Source organism: Colius striatus, chromosome 4, assembly GCF_028858725.1.
Source record: "Colius striatus isolate bColStr4 chromosome 4, bColStr4.1.hap1, whole genome shotgun sequence".
In the NCBI taxonomy this organism is placed as follows: domain Eukaryota; kingdom Metazoa; phylum Chordata; class Aves; order Coliiformes; family Coliidae; genus Colius; species Colius striatus.
Genome location: NC_084762.1, coordinates 61,399,094 through 61,415,649, shown reverse-complemented (window position 1 = coordinate 61,415,649; position 16,556 = coordinate 61,399,094). Strand labels below are relative to the sequence as shown.

Here is a 16,556-nt window from a genome sequence, read left to right as displayed (position 1 = left end):
GACATATGGTTTAGACCTTCGGTGAGTTCAGGGCTCTGGAGCCTACTCACCTCTTTCCTCCTAGTATTTTGTGCACTTAGTGAACTATCCTGTACCACATTAGTGGAGAGAAAGTTGCTATCAGTTTTGGTTCTATGGAAGAAAGTATCTCTTGAGGTTATCCAGTTTCTCATAGTCTGATGTGGCAGGATGCTTTGAAACACCAATCACTTGTCACATAGAAAAGTCTGGTAAACGTGTGTTTTGCAAACTTGCTCAGTTCTGACTCATCCTTTCTTTTTGAAACATCAACACTGGCAAAAAAAATGTTGAGTGTATGTTGTTCAACCACGCCTATAGTAAGATGTGGTTTTCATCTCATGATGTGAGAGAGGGAAGAGAACAAGCAGCGGTACACAATGAGCAGACCCCCGCGATTTAATGGCACTCTGTAATCGATCTGTTGTCTTGCAGGAACACACCAACCTCTTGGTAGGCTCCTCTTGTTGTGAGTCTGAGCTGATTCAGACAGGACATGTAACATGTTGAATGGGTCAGCGATAGTTTCAGTGTTGTCAAGTGAAGACATAATTCTAGTGGGATACTTGGGATTTTAGTGTATCACAACAAAGAAAGGCTGGCAAGATGCATCATGTTCACCATTTTTACCTTAGTTAGCCCTTCTCCCACCATTCTGAGGCAATAGTATCATGTAATGAAAAGGATATTATTTTCCTGGATGAGCTGTGCTATGTCTGTTCCCTCATCAATCCAAGAGCACCTTGTCCTGGCTAAAGGACTTTCTGTCATTCCAAGTGGTGCTGAGCGTTATCAGTCCGCCTCAAAGGCACTGTTTGTTGCCCCCAGGTACTCTGACTTCTTCTTGTGCTTCATCCACATCTTCCTGAGGAGGCTGGGTGTCCCGCACAGGTTGCCTCCCGTCAGGGGCAGGGAAGCCTCTGCTCCTGGGGGCAGGCTCAGGTCATACTCTGCTGTTTTCCTCCAGTGCTGCCTGTGGATAGCAAATAAAGCACAGATGCGTGAAGCCCTCATCTCTGAGGCCTTTCTTTCCTGCTCATGGTGACCAGCCTCTGAAAATCATGGGCTGCCTGGTTGCAAAGGTATGTCCAGGCCTGACTCATCCCTGGAGCTGGCAAGTCTGGGATAAGCAGGGCCTGTGTGGGGCAGTGGGCTTGGATGCTGTGGCTGCCCTGACTCTGCTCAGTGCCTCTTGCTTGGTTCCCTTGCTACCAGAGTGAACACTCACATAGGTGGATGGGCTGCAAGTGGAAGCACTACTAAGTACATCCTCTGTAGGATTTGCTACCAGAGAAGCAGCTGGTAAATGGCCCAGGGACAGAGCTGGGCACTTCCACTGAAGCCCAGGGGACCATGTGGCAGCGTCCAGGCTGGGTGAGCTCCAACTCCACCTGGCTGAGGGGGATTTCTACCTGTGTATGGAGTATGAGGACATTGTGACAATGAGCTTGCTACAGTCCCTCAGGTGCCAATGTCACCATGTCAAATATCACCCAAATTCCTGCCTGGGTTAACCGCCTATTCATGAATGCATTTGTACAATTGTTGAGCTATTTCTTAATTTTACTTTCTAAGCTGCCTTGGGGCCAATACTACTGACCTCTTAGGGGGAAAATACTTAAATTTTGTATTTAGATGCTACTGTTCTTTTCTAGTGATAAACCAGAAGTGTAGCTGTCACCAGGGCAGCTTTATAAATGGTCACAGCTGATAATACAAGCAGTGTGTCCTTCAGCAGATCTGTCTCTGCCTTGGGGAATCGTGGCTTTACTGAAAATCACCAGGGTTTTACAGCCACCGTCTAGAGATCTGCAGCTGAGCACTTCTTTGTGTTTCTGGTGTGAGGGTGTCCTGTAACAGAGAGATCCTATCTGTTTCCCCATCCAGCAGCCCCTGGCATGCAGCCCCCTAGGCTTGGCTGAGGACTAGGGAGGGACTTACTCATTTGTAGGAGTGCCATCACCTGTGGGTGAGTTTGTGACAGCCACCGCTTTACCCCTGACGTGGGCAACTGGTGATGGTGGGAACTGTGGGAGGAAAAAGTATGTCATTAGGAAGTGTCACTGATGAGTAGGGACACCCGGTTCATCTGAGGAAAGAGACTGTATTAGGAAAATGAATACACATTGTAAACCTGTTAACAAGAGACAGCAAGCCCAAGGACTTGACTACCCAGCTCTTACCCACACAATTACCTGTCACTCATGCGAATGGTCTCACTGAGATCAGCACAGGGCTCCTACGAGCGAGATTTACACCTCTCACTGAAGGAGGGAGGCTTGCAGAACTGTTTGCTCCCCACTTTTACATCTAGCTTCCCAAGGAGGGGAGGCTTTGTGCAGACAGAGCAGCCTGTCTCTTCCAGCTCGTCACAGGCCACCTCTTCCACCAGATGGGAGCAGCTCTCCAGCCAGTGCCGTTTCTTCAGCACGCAGAAACGTTTCCCTCTTTTGCTGGATGCTGCTCTGTGGTGTGGGTGGCCCTGGGTCATGCATCAGGTCTGCCACGGCCCCACAAGATCCTCGTCCTTGGCTTCCTCCTCATATTGTTTCATCATACATTGCCTGCCAGAGCTGAGTCACATTTTCCCATGAGCAGGCCACTGAGCTTGGCATATGCTCCAAGCTGATGAGCTCAAGTGTGGCTTGCCCAGAAACAGAAAAAAAAGGCAAAAATTGTGACTGCTCTCAAAATTTCTTCATGCAGTTCTCACTATTATAAGGTGTCTAGGGCTTAATTATTAGGTTAATTACTGTTTTGGGCAATTGGTTTCATTACCCCAAATACCATTAATTTTGACCATCCTTCAATATGGTACAGTCATTTTTCTCAAGTGTAGCCGATCTTCCAGCTACGAAGTATATTGCAGCCTTCAAGTTTCTACAGCATGGTCTGCTGTTGGTCAGAAACTTTTCAGAGAACTAGTTTCTATTTTCAAGTCTAGTTTTTATAAAATGTAGGGACTTTGAATACCTTTTCTCTTTTTTTGGTAAGAAAAAGAAGGAAGAGAAAATGTTTAATAAAACTGAGTAATTTTTAACCAAAACATTTTGTCTGTCCATGACAGAACAAATCTTTGGTTTTCGTATGATGGTATTCCCATCATCTCTTTACTGACGTTTCTGATTGATCTGATGATCATGTCAAGTTGGTATTCTGGAGAATATGAACTCTCTGATGCTTTTGCCACTTTGGAAATTAATTTTTTTCCCAATTTGTGAAAGTCCCTGAGAAATAAGTGGCTAATTCCTTCCTGCTCTTGCAGCTGCCTGAGCACCCAGAATGGGAGCCTGCCTGTTTCCATGCCACAACCCTTCCCGGTTCCTTGAGGGGTAACTATCCTCTGCCAGTCTCTGCTCCCAGCTAAGGGTCCTCTGGCACAAATCATATCTCAAAGCAAGATTGTGAAATCTGCACATAGTGCAACAGATTGACATGCTGTTAATGTGGAACATGCTGACACATAGTAGGTTTAAAGATGCATCTGACAGTGGTAGTTGGTCTTGCAGTATTTACTTACCAAAGATTTTCCATCCAACAGGTGACTACAGGATCTGGATGACTCTTGTTCAGTAATTCCCACTGCAAAGCACAAGAAATATGGCATTATCAGCGGTTATCCCATTGGCACAGCTTGTATTAAAAGCATCCTTCCAGTCAGTTAAACCTGGATATGATCAGAGCCCAGATTCAAGTTATAGTCCCACTTAGATTTCATTATAGCCAAAAGTGCAGAAGTCTCCTTATTATGATGGTCTACTGTGATGTCAAATAAACAATTTTGGAATTGCTTAAGTCATTATGGAAAGTAACTCAACTGCTTACTCCTGGACTTTGAAGCTCCCACTGCCAGGTTCATCTTGCTTAGGAGATCCTTATTCTTTCTGGATTGCCCTGGGGTTGTTTTTACCTGGGCAGAAATATGTGCTACATCCACTCCATCACAGGGAGGGATTTAAACCTTTCTCTCTGCCTGTGGCTGAGTGGCACCTCTCTCTGCTGTCCCTAAACCTGGAAGTTACCTTTCATAGTTCCAAGCTAGTGCTGGGCTGAGAATGTATCCACAGATAAATTCTTACTGATATTCCTACTAGTTGTACTTAGGAAATAAATCAGTAAAGGATTCCAGATTTTTCCTCATAGAGCCAAATCCTCCCATTTGGCTGTATGAATGTGGATCTCTCTTTTAAGTTTTCTTTCTGTTTCTGGCCAGTTTCTGTTTTGTGCTGTTTTATAAAACTATATTCAGGAAGGTGAAGAGCAAGGAGCTACAGAAATGCCAGGACAGAGGATACGATATGATCCACAGCTACTGTGACCAATGGAGTGCAAATAGTGAAGCAAACATCAGAAAGGTGTTGCTTACAGTGCTGTCTCAAGCATGAATTTGAAGCCAGAACTGTCTTCTCCTTCTGGGGATAATATTGCACAGAATCACAGAATCTCAAGGGCTGGGATGGACCTTGAAAGCTCATCTAGTCCAACTCCCCTGCCGGAGCAGGACCACCTAGAATAGGTCACACAGGAACTTGTCCAGGTGGGTTTTGAATATCTCCAGAGAAGGAGACTCAACAAGCCATCTGGGCAGCCTGTTCCAGTGCTCCTTCACTCTCAGAGTGAAGAAGCTTTTCCTTATGTTTCTTTGGAACCTCTGATGTTCCAGCTTGGACTCGTTGCCCCTTATCCTATCATTGGACATCACTGAGAACAGCCTGGCTCCATCCTCTCGAAACCCACCCTTCATGTATTTGTAAACATTAATGAGGTCACCTCTCAGTCTCCTTTTCTTCAAGCTAAAGAGCCCCAGTTCCCTCAGCCTGTCATCATAAGGGAGATGCTCCACTCCATCATCTTTGTGGCCCTACACTGAACTCTCTCCAGCATCTCCCTGTCCTTCTTGAACTGAAGGGCCCACAATATTCCAGATGTGGTCTCACGAGGGCAGAGAGAGGGAGAGGAGAACCTCTCTTGGCCTACTGCCCACACCCCTTCTAATACACCCCAGGATGCCATTGGCCTTCTTGGCCACGATGCTGACTCACAGCCATCCTGCTGTCCACCAGGACCCCCAGGTCCCTTTCCCCTACACTACTCTCTAAGAGTTCATTCCCCAACCTGTACTGGTACAAGGGGTTATTCTTTCCCATATGCATGACTCTACACTTGCCCTTGTTGAATTTCATTAGATTTCTCTCTGCCCAGCCCTCCAGCCTGTCCAGGTCTTGTTGAATGGTAGCACAGCCTTCTGATGTGTCAGCCATTCCCCCTAGTTTCGTATCATCAGTTAACTTGCTGACAGTGCTCTCTGTTCCCTCATGAAAATCATTAATGGTAAATATGCTAACCTGCTGATCTCTCCCTCTTCCAACCCAACCCCACACCAATAATTCCATTAGATACCTAACTGTATCCCTCACTTCAAGATTTGATTAAATTACCTCCTCTCATCTTGTATATTAGGTATTAACAGTACTCAGCAGGTGGCTCCAAGCCCCTCTGCTTCAGCTAATGTCCCTATTTTTTTGGTCTTTGTTTTGTTTGCATTTATACTGTCTGATTCTTCCCTTCAGCCTGTCCCTCTTCTTCTTACATATAGAAAATGTCCTGGAAAACTTTTAGTAAAATATCTAAGCAAAGTAAGCTTCAGGTTCATGAGTGCTCCTTGGGGCAGTGGTGAGTTTAGGGAGCTGTTCTAGGAGATGACCTGCTGAGGGGGACAGGGATGTGGCCAACAACCTTGCCATGCTACACAAGCTTAGGTAGACCTGCAGTAGCTCTCTTGTCTGCATGCTCCTGGAGTTTGTCCTGCCCTTTTCTCCTTGTTCCTTCCTTCCACTCCTCATGCAGCCCTTTTTGGTTTATATTTTCTTCTAAGTTTCTCCCATTTTCCCATTCAGCATCCCAGTTTCTTTGCCCAGTTACTTTTCTTTTTACCCTGTGAGAACCGTTTTCCTCTTTTCTGCTCTTCTTTTTGAATTCCTACATCTTTTTTCTCCTGTTTGCACCTATCTGTCATCATTTACCTCTTGTGCTGCTAATAGAGGAGAGCTGCAGCCCCTCCTTTACCCTGGCTCTCTGCCACCAACTACCCCACAGCCAGTCTCAGCCACTCCTCCTCCTCCTCTTCCCCCTCCAGCCCCAAATCCTCAGCGCTTTGTTCAGCCATTTCTTCGCTCCAGTCCTAGTTTGAGATGTTTCCCTACAGTCCCAAGCTCACTTTTCCCAGTTTCCCAGGCACCATTCTCATTTGATCTGTGTTCAAATGGGATGGCTTTTGAGCAGTTGCAGACTGGTGATGTGAAGAATGTGTACCTTCATGGTAGTATCTGCTTTACAGCCTTAGCACCTTTTAACAGCTAAATGTCCAATGTCTCTCCCAAGTATGTGCCATACGGGACATTTTTTGGAGCTTATGACTTGACTTCATCTGGGCGTTTTTTTCAAGGGAGAGTAAAAAGACGTGGTTTTGATTAAAAGGCTACCCTTTGCCAAACTTGCATGGACCTGCTCCAGCTTTGACCTTCCAAACATAACACAGCAGCGTTGAAGGAGCTGAATGACCAGACTATTTGTGTTTACTCATTTCCTTGGTTGTGCATTGGCAAACTCTATTTTTCCTTCACGGGTTCTCACAAATATGCTGAACGAGTTTCGGTTGAAAAAATGAAATCAGATCTATGGCTGACATCTAGAATCTAAAATTTCATCTCAAATAATTATGTTCTAGCAAGTTCTAAGCAACAGAACAGGGATCTTATGTAACAAGATGACTCAGGCAAATGTGGTAATTTGCAATCATCTCTAAAATATTGTCAGCCCCTCAAAAGAGAGCATTTGTGACTCTGAACAAAACAAGAGCCCTGTAATGTCATGGTCATTATTATCTCATTAATTCCACTTGATGTTGTAAGCATGGAAGTATCCTTCCAGGTACATATTCAAGTACCTGCTTCACTGCAAACTGGAAGGCTGCAATGCCTAACAATGTTGTGAAGCCACGTAGGAGTGAAGCCACTTGTGTGGACTTACCGTGCTGGGCAGTGCCCTTGGCAGGGCAGGCTCCCCGCTGCCCGCTCTGCAGGCGGCCCCAGCCCTGTGCCTCCTCTTCCCCGTACAGCACTCCGAGGAGATCACCCTGATGAGGCTGCAGCTTCTCTGCCCTGTGGGGCCGATAGTCAGATATGGCTACCACCTGCAGGGAGGAGGCAAAAGCATCCCATTACATCCAGCCTTGGAGATTCAGGGGCCTGTCAAGGTCATGGGGGAGCAGCATGGAAGTCGCTTTTCCTGCTGCGCTGCTGTCATTAAAAGGGGATTTTGTCAGGTGAGGATTGTGAGATGTGTGGGGTTTTGCTTTGTTTGGCTCCAGTCTCCTAGTATGAGATGTATTCAAATATAGGAAAATCATGTGGGATCTCTCTGGGACACAGCTAATTAGTTGCACCTTTCTGTATTCTCCATAGGAGAATGGAATGTGGTTGTTCTCAAGATCTACAGAGCAGGACATGTCTTTGAAACAACTCAAGTTTAACTTCTTATTGGGTTGTATCTTAAGCAATCAAACTTGCGCAACGTGAATTACAAATGCTATCTCTTTGTGGCCTCTCCTCTCTTCTCGACTTATTTACATTTTATACCTGGTACATGACTCCAGAGGATACAAGGTGGTGAATAATTGTGCTCCTAGAGATTAATTTTCACACACATTAGCTCACACAAGGAAAACTCATTGAGAGCTGCAACTTTGAACGCTAGGCCTCTTGTCTTCTCAAACACAGTCCCTGAAAACATGCATGAACAAAAACAAGTTGTTTACTACATTGACCACAACTAAGCCATGGCACTCACTGTGCTGCCTCAGCCAACTGTGGAGGCCAGAGCTAATTGAGCCTAAAAAAATCAGGGATAGGGTGGAAGCAAGTGAATCCATAAGGACTGTTAGCCATGACGCTGTGGGAACAATTTTCTTAAGAAGATGAAAGTCCTGACAGCAGGGAAAGTGTTCCAAACTCTGTTTTCTTTTATTCTTTCCCAAAGGCTTGCTACTGTCATGCAGAGAACCAGTTAAACAGGGTGAAGATAGAAACCAGCATGGAAACAAGACACGCGGCAACTATTCTGACTGTTTCCTATTAGACTTACTTATGTAGATCTTATGTTGAAAGACCAGGAGAAAAGCAGTTACTTGCATCTAACTGGTAACTGATAGTTTCCACCTAGGTGACTGAGACCAGCAGTTGACCAGCCCGCTGTTGGCATAGGAAAAACCTTTATGCAGTCTATAGCTCTGCCTTCTAACATATAGTCAAGATAAAATCAAGACTGCATTCAACCATGTCCCCTCATGCAAAACTGACCAGTTTCACTAAGTAAGTTCTAATCCAGTTTGCAGTACTCTGCCTGTGTGAATTCTTGTACGGATATAAAGACATATGCAAAACAATGCTTTCCAAAACAGGAAAAAGAAAAATCCTAACCTGACCACTGTTTACTCTTTTGAACTCCATGTACCCTCAGGAGTTTGGAGAAGGCTACATGACCTAGATCTTACTGATCAGCTGGACAAGGAGCAGAGACTACCCAACAGCAGGGCAAAATACTGCTGGGAAAGGGCTGGTGAGGTGTCCAAGTCCAAATCCAAGACCTAACAGGAGTTTCCTCTCAGTTATGTGGATTTTGGCAGATTAACACAGTCCCTGCCCTCTAAGCTACTTAAGGACATGCCCAGTGCTAAGTTGGAGTCAAAGGGACTACTGGTGTCCTTAAAGATAAGCACACGCCAAAGGAGGCTGCAGCTGAGGCCCAGCTCTACTGATCATGAATCTGGTGCTGCTGCAGAGGGCTGAGCCTCAGCATTGCTCCAATAATTCAGAAACAAGAGTGATGCTTCTGGTGAGAGGCCTCCTGTTGCTGCTTAAGCAGTTGTTGGCTCTCTGCCCCTGGGCCAGTTCCAGGACTTCCCCATCCCTCCGCAGCAGCTCCTGGCAGGCTGCAGGCTCCTGTTTCTGTGCACACCCTGACCACCTGAACCTTACAAGCTGATTACCAGAGGCATTGCCATGCATCACCACAGAGACATTGGTGGAAACACCTGACTTCATTACAAATACAGTGAGTCTGTGGTTTGCAGGGGTCTCTCATGACAGCCCTTGGGGTCTGCCTCGCATGAACTGAGCTCTTCCAGCTTTCAAGGGATGCCACAAACTTCAGCTTTTCCCACCAGCTCTGGAGATATGCTCAGCACTCTTGATCACACTCAGTCATCTTTGGTATGTGACAGAAAATGTCATGAATCCTGTGCTACTGAGACCCTCTGCACCTAGGGTCATTTCTTCTGCCTGGTCATAGAAAGAACATTTTTGCTGGCTCCAGTTGTCTGTAATCCTGAAAGTGGCTTGTTTGATTAGTGTAAACCACCGTGGACCTGAAACTGAACAATCTGCCCATGTGTTGCAAAGGATGAATTATAGTTTGTGGAAAGGAAGCATGATTTTTAACCCCATTAATAGCAGGAATTGTTTAGGCACATTGTCTATATTGTTAAGATTCCTTGTTACGTGTCATATCAGTAATGCCAAAACGCCTTCAAGCAGAAGAATCTGTATAAATAAGTTGCAATGCCATTTTCCATTGCAGCTGGAGATAAAAACACAGTCTCTATGGCACATCTTCAGCAAACATCTTTGTTTGCAGCATTTAGCTGTAGTACACTTTTGGATTTTCTTAGCTCCTAATTCAAGTTTTTGCTGTGACTTTGGCTACCTCAACCCTTACTGTAATATGTAAAGACTTATCTAGGTCAGGAAACTAAACCTTGCTGAAGCACGGTTTTGATCTAAACTGGAGCTGACATTTCTCTAGGGTACCTAGGGTAAGGCAGAGGGATCAGCTGGAAGTCACTTTTCTTTTCTAGACATACCAGGAATTTGAAGGTGTGTGATGGGCAGAGTCAGACGAACAGAATTAGTGAACTTCTCCCAAAAAAACCAACTGTTTTTAGAACCTGTAAGTCCCTTGACTGGCTCAACTTGTTTGCAGGACGATGACTCTGAATGCAGAGCTCAGCAAAGTCTCTTTTTTGTGGACTTCACCACCTGGCATACCCATGTTTTGAATTAGCTATGTTAAGCGATCATGGAGGATGCAGGATGGCTGCAGAGCAGTGCAGGGGATGTTCCAACAACCCAGCCAGCGCTCCTCAACCCAAAATCCCACAGCCAAACCAACAACCAACCAGAAGAGGTGACAATCATCTGGCTTTGGATAAAACTTTGGAGCTTGGAGGCTGAACAATGAAGTGCTTTCTGAGGAAACACCAGATTTGTAGAGTTCAGCTCTTTCTGATGGTCTAATGCTGATTTAATTTTTAATGTCGCAGCACTAGCATGCACAGAGGGATTTGCCCTTTTCCTGCAAAGTAGCCAGGTACTGGTGTAGAGACTAGCTTTAGAGTTCTAACCAAAGGATTTTGGAGCTGGGAGAGCAAGGGAAGAAAAGGGAAGGATCTACTATCACTGGAAATAACTCTTATTAGGGCAGTAGGAACTGCATATAAGCATATTATAATAATTGGAAAAAGAAGGTGTTTTCCCTTTTCCCCGTCCAGTCAGGGTAGTGCTTTTGGGATGAGTTCTTGGATGTGATGGAAGCTACCCCCTACGGTTAGCCCTTGCGTGTTAAATCACTTAATGCTACACCGCTTGAGTATTTCTGCCATGAAAAAAAAGGTCTGGCAGATGTCCACGTTACTTGCTATTTTTGCTCTTGCTGAGGATTAAAGTTGTGCATCCACTGCATTCGCCAGAGCAGCAGATTTCATGATAGCTGAGGCATTTCTACAGCACTGACTGCAGGTGCAGAGGTAAAAGTGAAAAACAAACAATCATTCTGCTACTTTTGTGTGGGTCTAGAAGTTGGCAATGACAACTTCCTCAACAAGCACCTATGTTCCAGTACGTGTGATTTGCCTGCATGCTTGCGCATGAGCCATGTGCAGCTGCACCACGTGGACAAAGTGGAAGGCACAAGCCTGAGAGTTAACTGTGGCCATTGCTTTGGTTTTAGAGCCTTGTGTTTGGTTTTAGAGCCTTGTGTCTGTAGCTGGAGCTGCAGACCATTCGTCAGGCGCGGTGCTCCTACTACTAAAATGATGGAGCCTGTATCATGACTAGGGTCAATCAAATGACATCTTTAATTGGTATCAGGAAAGCCCCAAAGGAAAAAAAAAAACCCTCAAAAATAGAACAACAAAACAGGGACTCCACTATCTTATTTTCTTAGACCTTTATGAGTTTAGTGCTGCTAACACAGCTGATCCAGTCCAAATTACACAGTCACAGAATTAGACATTAGAGGCTCCCATTTGCAGAAAAGAAAGGTAACTCATAGAAACAATTCAATGATTAACTTTTTAAAAAATTGATCAGCCAAACTGAGAAGTCTTCCAATCAACCCAGTTCCCATCGCATTTCCATGGCATGTAGGCATTTGTCCTTCCTTGGAGACCCGCCTGGACACGTTCCTATGCAACCTGATCTAGGTGGACCTGCTTCTGCAGGGGTGGTTGGACTAGATGATCTCTAAAGGTCTTTTCCAACCCCTGCCATTCTATGATTTAGCAGAATATTAGAGGCTCCTGTTTAGCAGAAATGACTGTTGACCTGCTGAGAATTGGAACATGATAATAACAGGCACACAGCTGCCTGAGAGTTCAGTAAAAGCTAGCTGAAATTTTTCCAGCTGAATAGTTTTGTGGGAAAATTCTGGTTATAAATCTGGGCATTTTGTTGGAAAAGTATCTATTTTGTCTACAAAAAAAAAAAAAGATAAATTATCTGAGCATTCTGTTTTATTAAGACAGAATAGTTTGCTTTTGGTTTGGATTTTTCTGCTATTTTTGTATTACATGGAAAACAAAATTTACCAAAGACATAACAAATACAAAAGGAGACATATTTGGAGTAACAGTTCAGCACTCTGACTTGCATCCTCATTTGGAATGAAGAGTCGTTTTAGCCTGAGTTACGGAACAAAACCAAGCTTTTCACAGTGTGAGAAAATACATATACATGGTTTGTACCCAAAGATAACAGGCGCATTATTGATCCTTCCTGGGGACCACTTCAGGCATCCTGTGGAGTTTTGGGATCTTCTGATCTGCTTAAATAACCAAGAGCAGGGATGGGAGTGAGTGTGGCAGGCTTTTTTTCCAGTGCATGGGTAAGCGTGCTAAGCAGGAAGGTCCTACAGTGCTCTGGATGAGATTGGCAAATCAGTTCTTTGAGGGAAGTAACTCATCTGCAGGGAGTGAGTAAAGCTCCAGCTGTACTTACAAGTATTTAAAAGGTGAAAAGAGGATGGGGCAGCACTTTTTTTTCTGTAGTGTCTAGTGATAGAACAAGGGCTAATGGACAAAAGCTGAAACACAAAAAGTTCCACTTAAGGAAAAACTATTTCACTGTGAGGGTGAGGGAGCCCTGGCACAGGCTGCTCAGGGAGGCTGTGGAGTCTCCTCTGGAGGTTTTCAAAACCCACCTGGACACGTTTCTGTGTGACCTAATCTAGGTGGACCTGCTTCAGCAGGGTGTTGGACTAGATGATCTCTAAAGGTCCCTACCATACTGTGATGCTGTGATAATGTGACTGTGCCCTCTGTGCCAGTACACTGGGAGTGAGTATGGGACAGGCAAGCACTCCTAGGATCAAGGGACTATCATCCGCCTCTGGCTCTCTTGGAGAGAGTTGAGGTTAGTTTGAGTTGAAATTCCATGGGGGATGAGATGCTGGCTCTTTGACCAATGCACGTATAAACTGTGATGATTTGTTTGCTTTTCCTAATTGCCTGTCCCCGTATCACAGTTATTAGGGCTTTATGGATAAGAACCAAGCCTGTGATTCCCTCAGATGATGTGTGTTGATAAGCTGTTATGTTCATTTTGACTGACTCTGTGCATACCATGTGTTTTGAAGTTTCAAACCACTTCTGTACAGAAATTGGAGCTTTACAGAAACTCCCTTTTCTGTTTCCTACCCTACTCCCTGCGCTGGACACCAACGCACTTCTTTGCCCTGAAAGATCTGCTCGTCCATGGCATTTTGAAGGATTAAGTGTAGCCAACAAGAATGTAAAAAAAATAAAATAAAAGGAGAGAAAGAAATGGAGATTTTTCTTACACTCTTTGTTAGGACATGCTGTGTACTTCTGGCTCGTCTCCGCGCAGGACTACATGCTGTAAAAAGAAGAACAGGAGCACAGTTAGGGTGCAGCGGAGGTGGACATAATGGGGTTACACGTCTCCAAAAGTTCTCCCTGAGAATACATTGGAATCACTGGGGGGCAGTGGGGGGAAGAAGAAAGGGTTTAAGTAGGTTTCCATCTGAAACAACCCAAAATATAGCCTTTTTAAAAAAAGAAAATCATGCTCTAGCTGTAAGATATAGACATCTCTGGGCACAGGGCAACAGACTTCCTCAAGGTTCTCCACCCCTCCCATTAACTTCCAGGAGGAACCATCCTTCTTCCTGAGTTCTGATCTCACTTTCCCACTGCCAGTGTTTCAGAATGAAACAAGCTTCTTCTTCCATCCAGTCACCTCAAGCATGACTACCGAATGCATTAACTTTGGAGAGGCCTATCGTTTTATCTAGACAAGGACTTTTCCAGTGAGCTCAAACTCCTCCATGATGTCATTTGACTTTTACTGCACAATGTTTGCACTAAGCCTGGTCTTTTCTTTTTTAATCTTCAAAAGGGCCCATTTGGTTCTTTAACTTGAGGCATTTTGCTTCAAGTCTGTTTCTCAATTTTATTCTTGGGCCCATGAAACACCAGAATCATAGTCAAACCAGAATCACTAGCCACTAGCCACACAAGGTGCCAGAACTTTAAGTCAAGCATTTGGCTGGACTGAAGCAATCAGTTTTGCGTGAGGGTTTTTTTTGACAACATGAATATTGTTTAAACACTTGTTTCAGTTTGACTTGAAACTGGCCTGAAAGACTTGATGGTACTCCCAGCTCTCCCTCTCATCTTACCTTACCCTTTAGTCCTTAAAATTATTACCCTCCCCTGTGTTCAAGCTACAAGAGCTACAGGATTTAGCAGCCAGTGTAAGAAACAGGCCTGCAAAAACTTGCCAAAGTGAGAGAATAAAGGCTGACCCTGAGGGCAAGGTAAGTGAACAGGGATTTCCTATCTGGTCTCCATGTATATTCCAAAGGCTTTGAAGAGACAGGGAAGTTTGTTATTACTCTCCAGGTGAGCTTTCCTTTACATTTTCGGCATATGTTCAACTCCAGGAGTTGCAGTGCTTATCACTGCTATGTATCGTTTGCAAAGAGTTTTGAGGCTGTGGAAGCAGCTGGAGGTCATCCAAGGCTGCTCATTACAGCACCCAAACTTCTCTCTGATGTCAGGAATAACAAGTGTCTCAGCTTTCCAGGGCTCCAATACAAGCAGAGCTGGCAGTGGGACCAAACTCACTCTTCCTAGACAGCTTGTATTTGTCTAAAAGCCACCCCTCAACACCCCAGGGACGATGTAAGTGTTGAGCATTAGGACTCCCTTGGGCAGAAATGAAGTTTTGGCCTGTGCTCTGCCCACAGTGTAAGAGGGCGGTAACACAGGAGGTGAGGAGTCTGGTCTGGGGTCCTGCCAGTGATCTGTTGTGGCACGGGGTCTCATTCTTCCCATCACAAGGAAGCGACTTGCCTGTGTAGTGCTCGAGAATGTGCCAAGCTGTCAGTTTCATTATGGTCTGTTTTGCGTGGTGTGATAGCCTCTGGGATCCCTACTGCTTTCTCCTGCAGGACTCATTCTGTCTTTCAAACCACAGCAAGAAAGCGATGAAAACCAGACAAATATAATGAAGGTGGGTTGTTGTTTTGTTTTCTGAGGAATACGCTGTAACATGTTTTTGAAGTGGCTGCAATCACTTTTACTTGCGGGATTTCATCCTGTGAGGACTAAACTAATCACTCATGAGAGAAACACTCAAGTGCAGAAACACTGAGTGATGCTGCATGGAATTATCTTCTTGTCTCTCTGGTATTTTGTGGATTTTACTGGACAGCGTGAGGAGCACAGTTTGTATAGACTTCTAACAGAAGCAAGTACTATTGTGCTGTTATTGGTACCCAGACTGGTGAGCAAGGAGCAACCCCTAAATGTGCCTAACAATAATAAATGTGCATGTTTTCAAAGTGTGTATGCTCCCCAGCCCAACTCACTGCCTGTTGTCCGCCAGAGCAAGTTGCAAATGGCTCTTAGGGGCTGAAGAAAAACAAGGCATGAAAGGGAAGTCACAGCACCAGCAAACATGCAATTACTTGAATAGCCATTGAAAGCAGAGCGAATCACGGAGGTAGCCAGAAGTGACCCACTTGCGCAGGAATACAATGGCAGCAATGCAAACAGTGGGGTTGCAGGGCTCTCCCTGCAAGCATGGTTTTCTGCAGGGAGTGAGAGCAGGAAGGGAAGAACAAATCCTTGTAGATGAAGTTTCTGGATTTGCCTGCAGAAGGATGTTTGTATGTACGGCCTGGCTTTTGGGCAACAAAAACAATTACAGTGGTGCTTCACTCTGTCATTTCCGCTTACATTCTGAAATTAAGCAGCTGAGGGCTCATGCTCGCAGCATGCAAGTAAAGATCTGATCTGGCCCCACAATTTGTTTTCCCTGCTTTTACCTGCTTTCTAGTTGCTGAAATATGCAGCCATTGAATTTAAACTAATTTGTTCAATCAAACGCAGACTGGGCTTTGTCCGGTTCTTACTCTTCATTACAAGCAATTAATGTTAATCATGCATTCATTTCCAGGGCATGGCTTTGGAAATGTTCCACTTATTGAGCCAGCAGACTTAAATTCAACATTCATGCAGTTCACTCGGGTTCATCTGAGCTGCTAACTGCTTACAGAACTTCATTTTCTTTTCTATTGCACAGAATAGCCACACAGTTGCAAGCTGTCACTTTAGCAATTACCTCATAGGTATATCAACACTGACTCCAGAGCTCCCAGTTTTGCCAGCGCAAAGATTTTACACAGCCATAATGCTGAAGCACCTGCATGGATTAGCTCCAGAAACAAGGAGCGAGCACTGGACTGCGAGCAGAGCACGGCGCAGCACGGCAGAACGGATGAGCTGCTCACCCCAGATTCCCCTGATGCTAAACACCCCATCCATCTAAAAGACAACACTGTAGCTGTTGTTACAGTTTTGATGTACTCACATTTGGATGAAATCACAGTGGTGAAAACTTCCAAATTTTCGTCGCTGCAGCTGTAAATCTGGTGCATTTTCCACCTCTCCCTCCTGACTGCCTTTCAGCTTCATGCAACCGCTCTGAACTTCTGGTAAATAGGTTTCACTAATCCAATCTGGCTCTGTGATCATTGTCCAGATCTACAAAGGACAGACTGATGCTGTGATCTCATCTCATTCCATATTCTTCATTGCAACATTTTCTGCTCCCATCTGCCTTTCTATGAATACTATTAATGCAAAGATTTAATTTAGCTGCTACTTCAGCCTGTTC

General features: G+C 44.8%; 1 protein-coding gene across 1 annotated transcript; it reads right to left on the bottom strand.

The window, feature by feature from the left end:
* Positions 1 to 762: 762 nt before the first annotated feature.
* VXN (vexin) lies at positions 763 to 16,317 on the bottom strand. The gene is made up of 6 exons (XM_061996059.1): positions 16,251 to 16,317; positions 13,192 to 13,247; positions 7,048 to 7,210; positions 3,539 to 3,600; positions 1,960 to 2,045; positions 763 to 997 (listed from the first exon to the last, which is right to left on the bottom strand). The coding sequence occupies exons 1-6, from the start codon at positions 16,315 to 16,317 to the stop codon at positions 811 to 813; spliced, it is 621 nt and encodes a 206-aa protein (XP_061852043.1). The 3' UTR covers positions 763 to 810.
* Positions 16,318 to 16,556: the final 239 nt, after the last annotated feature.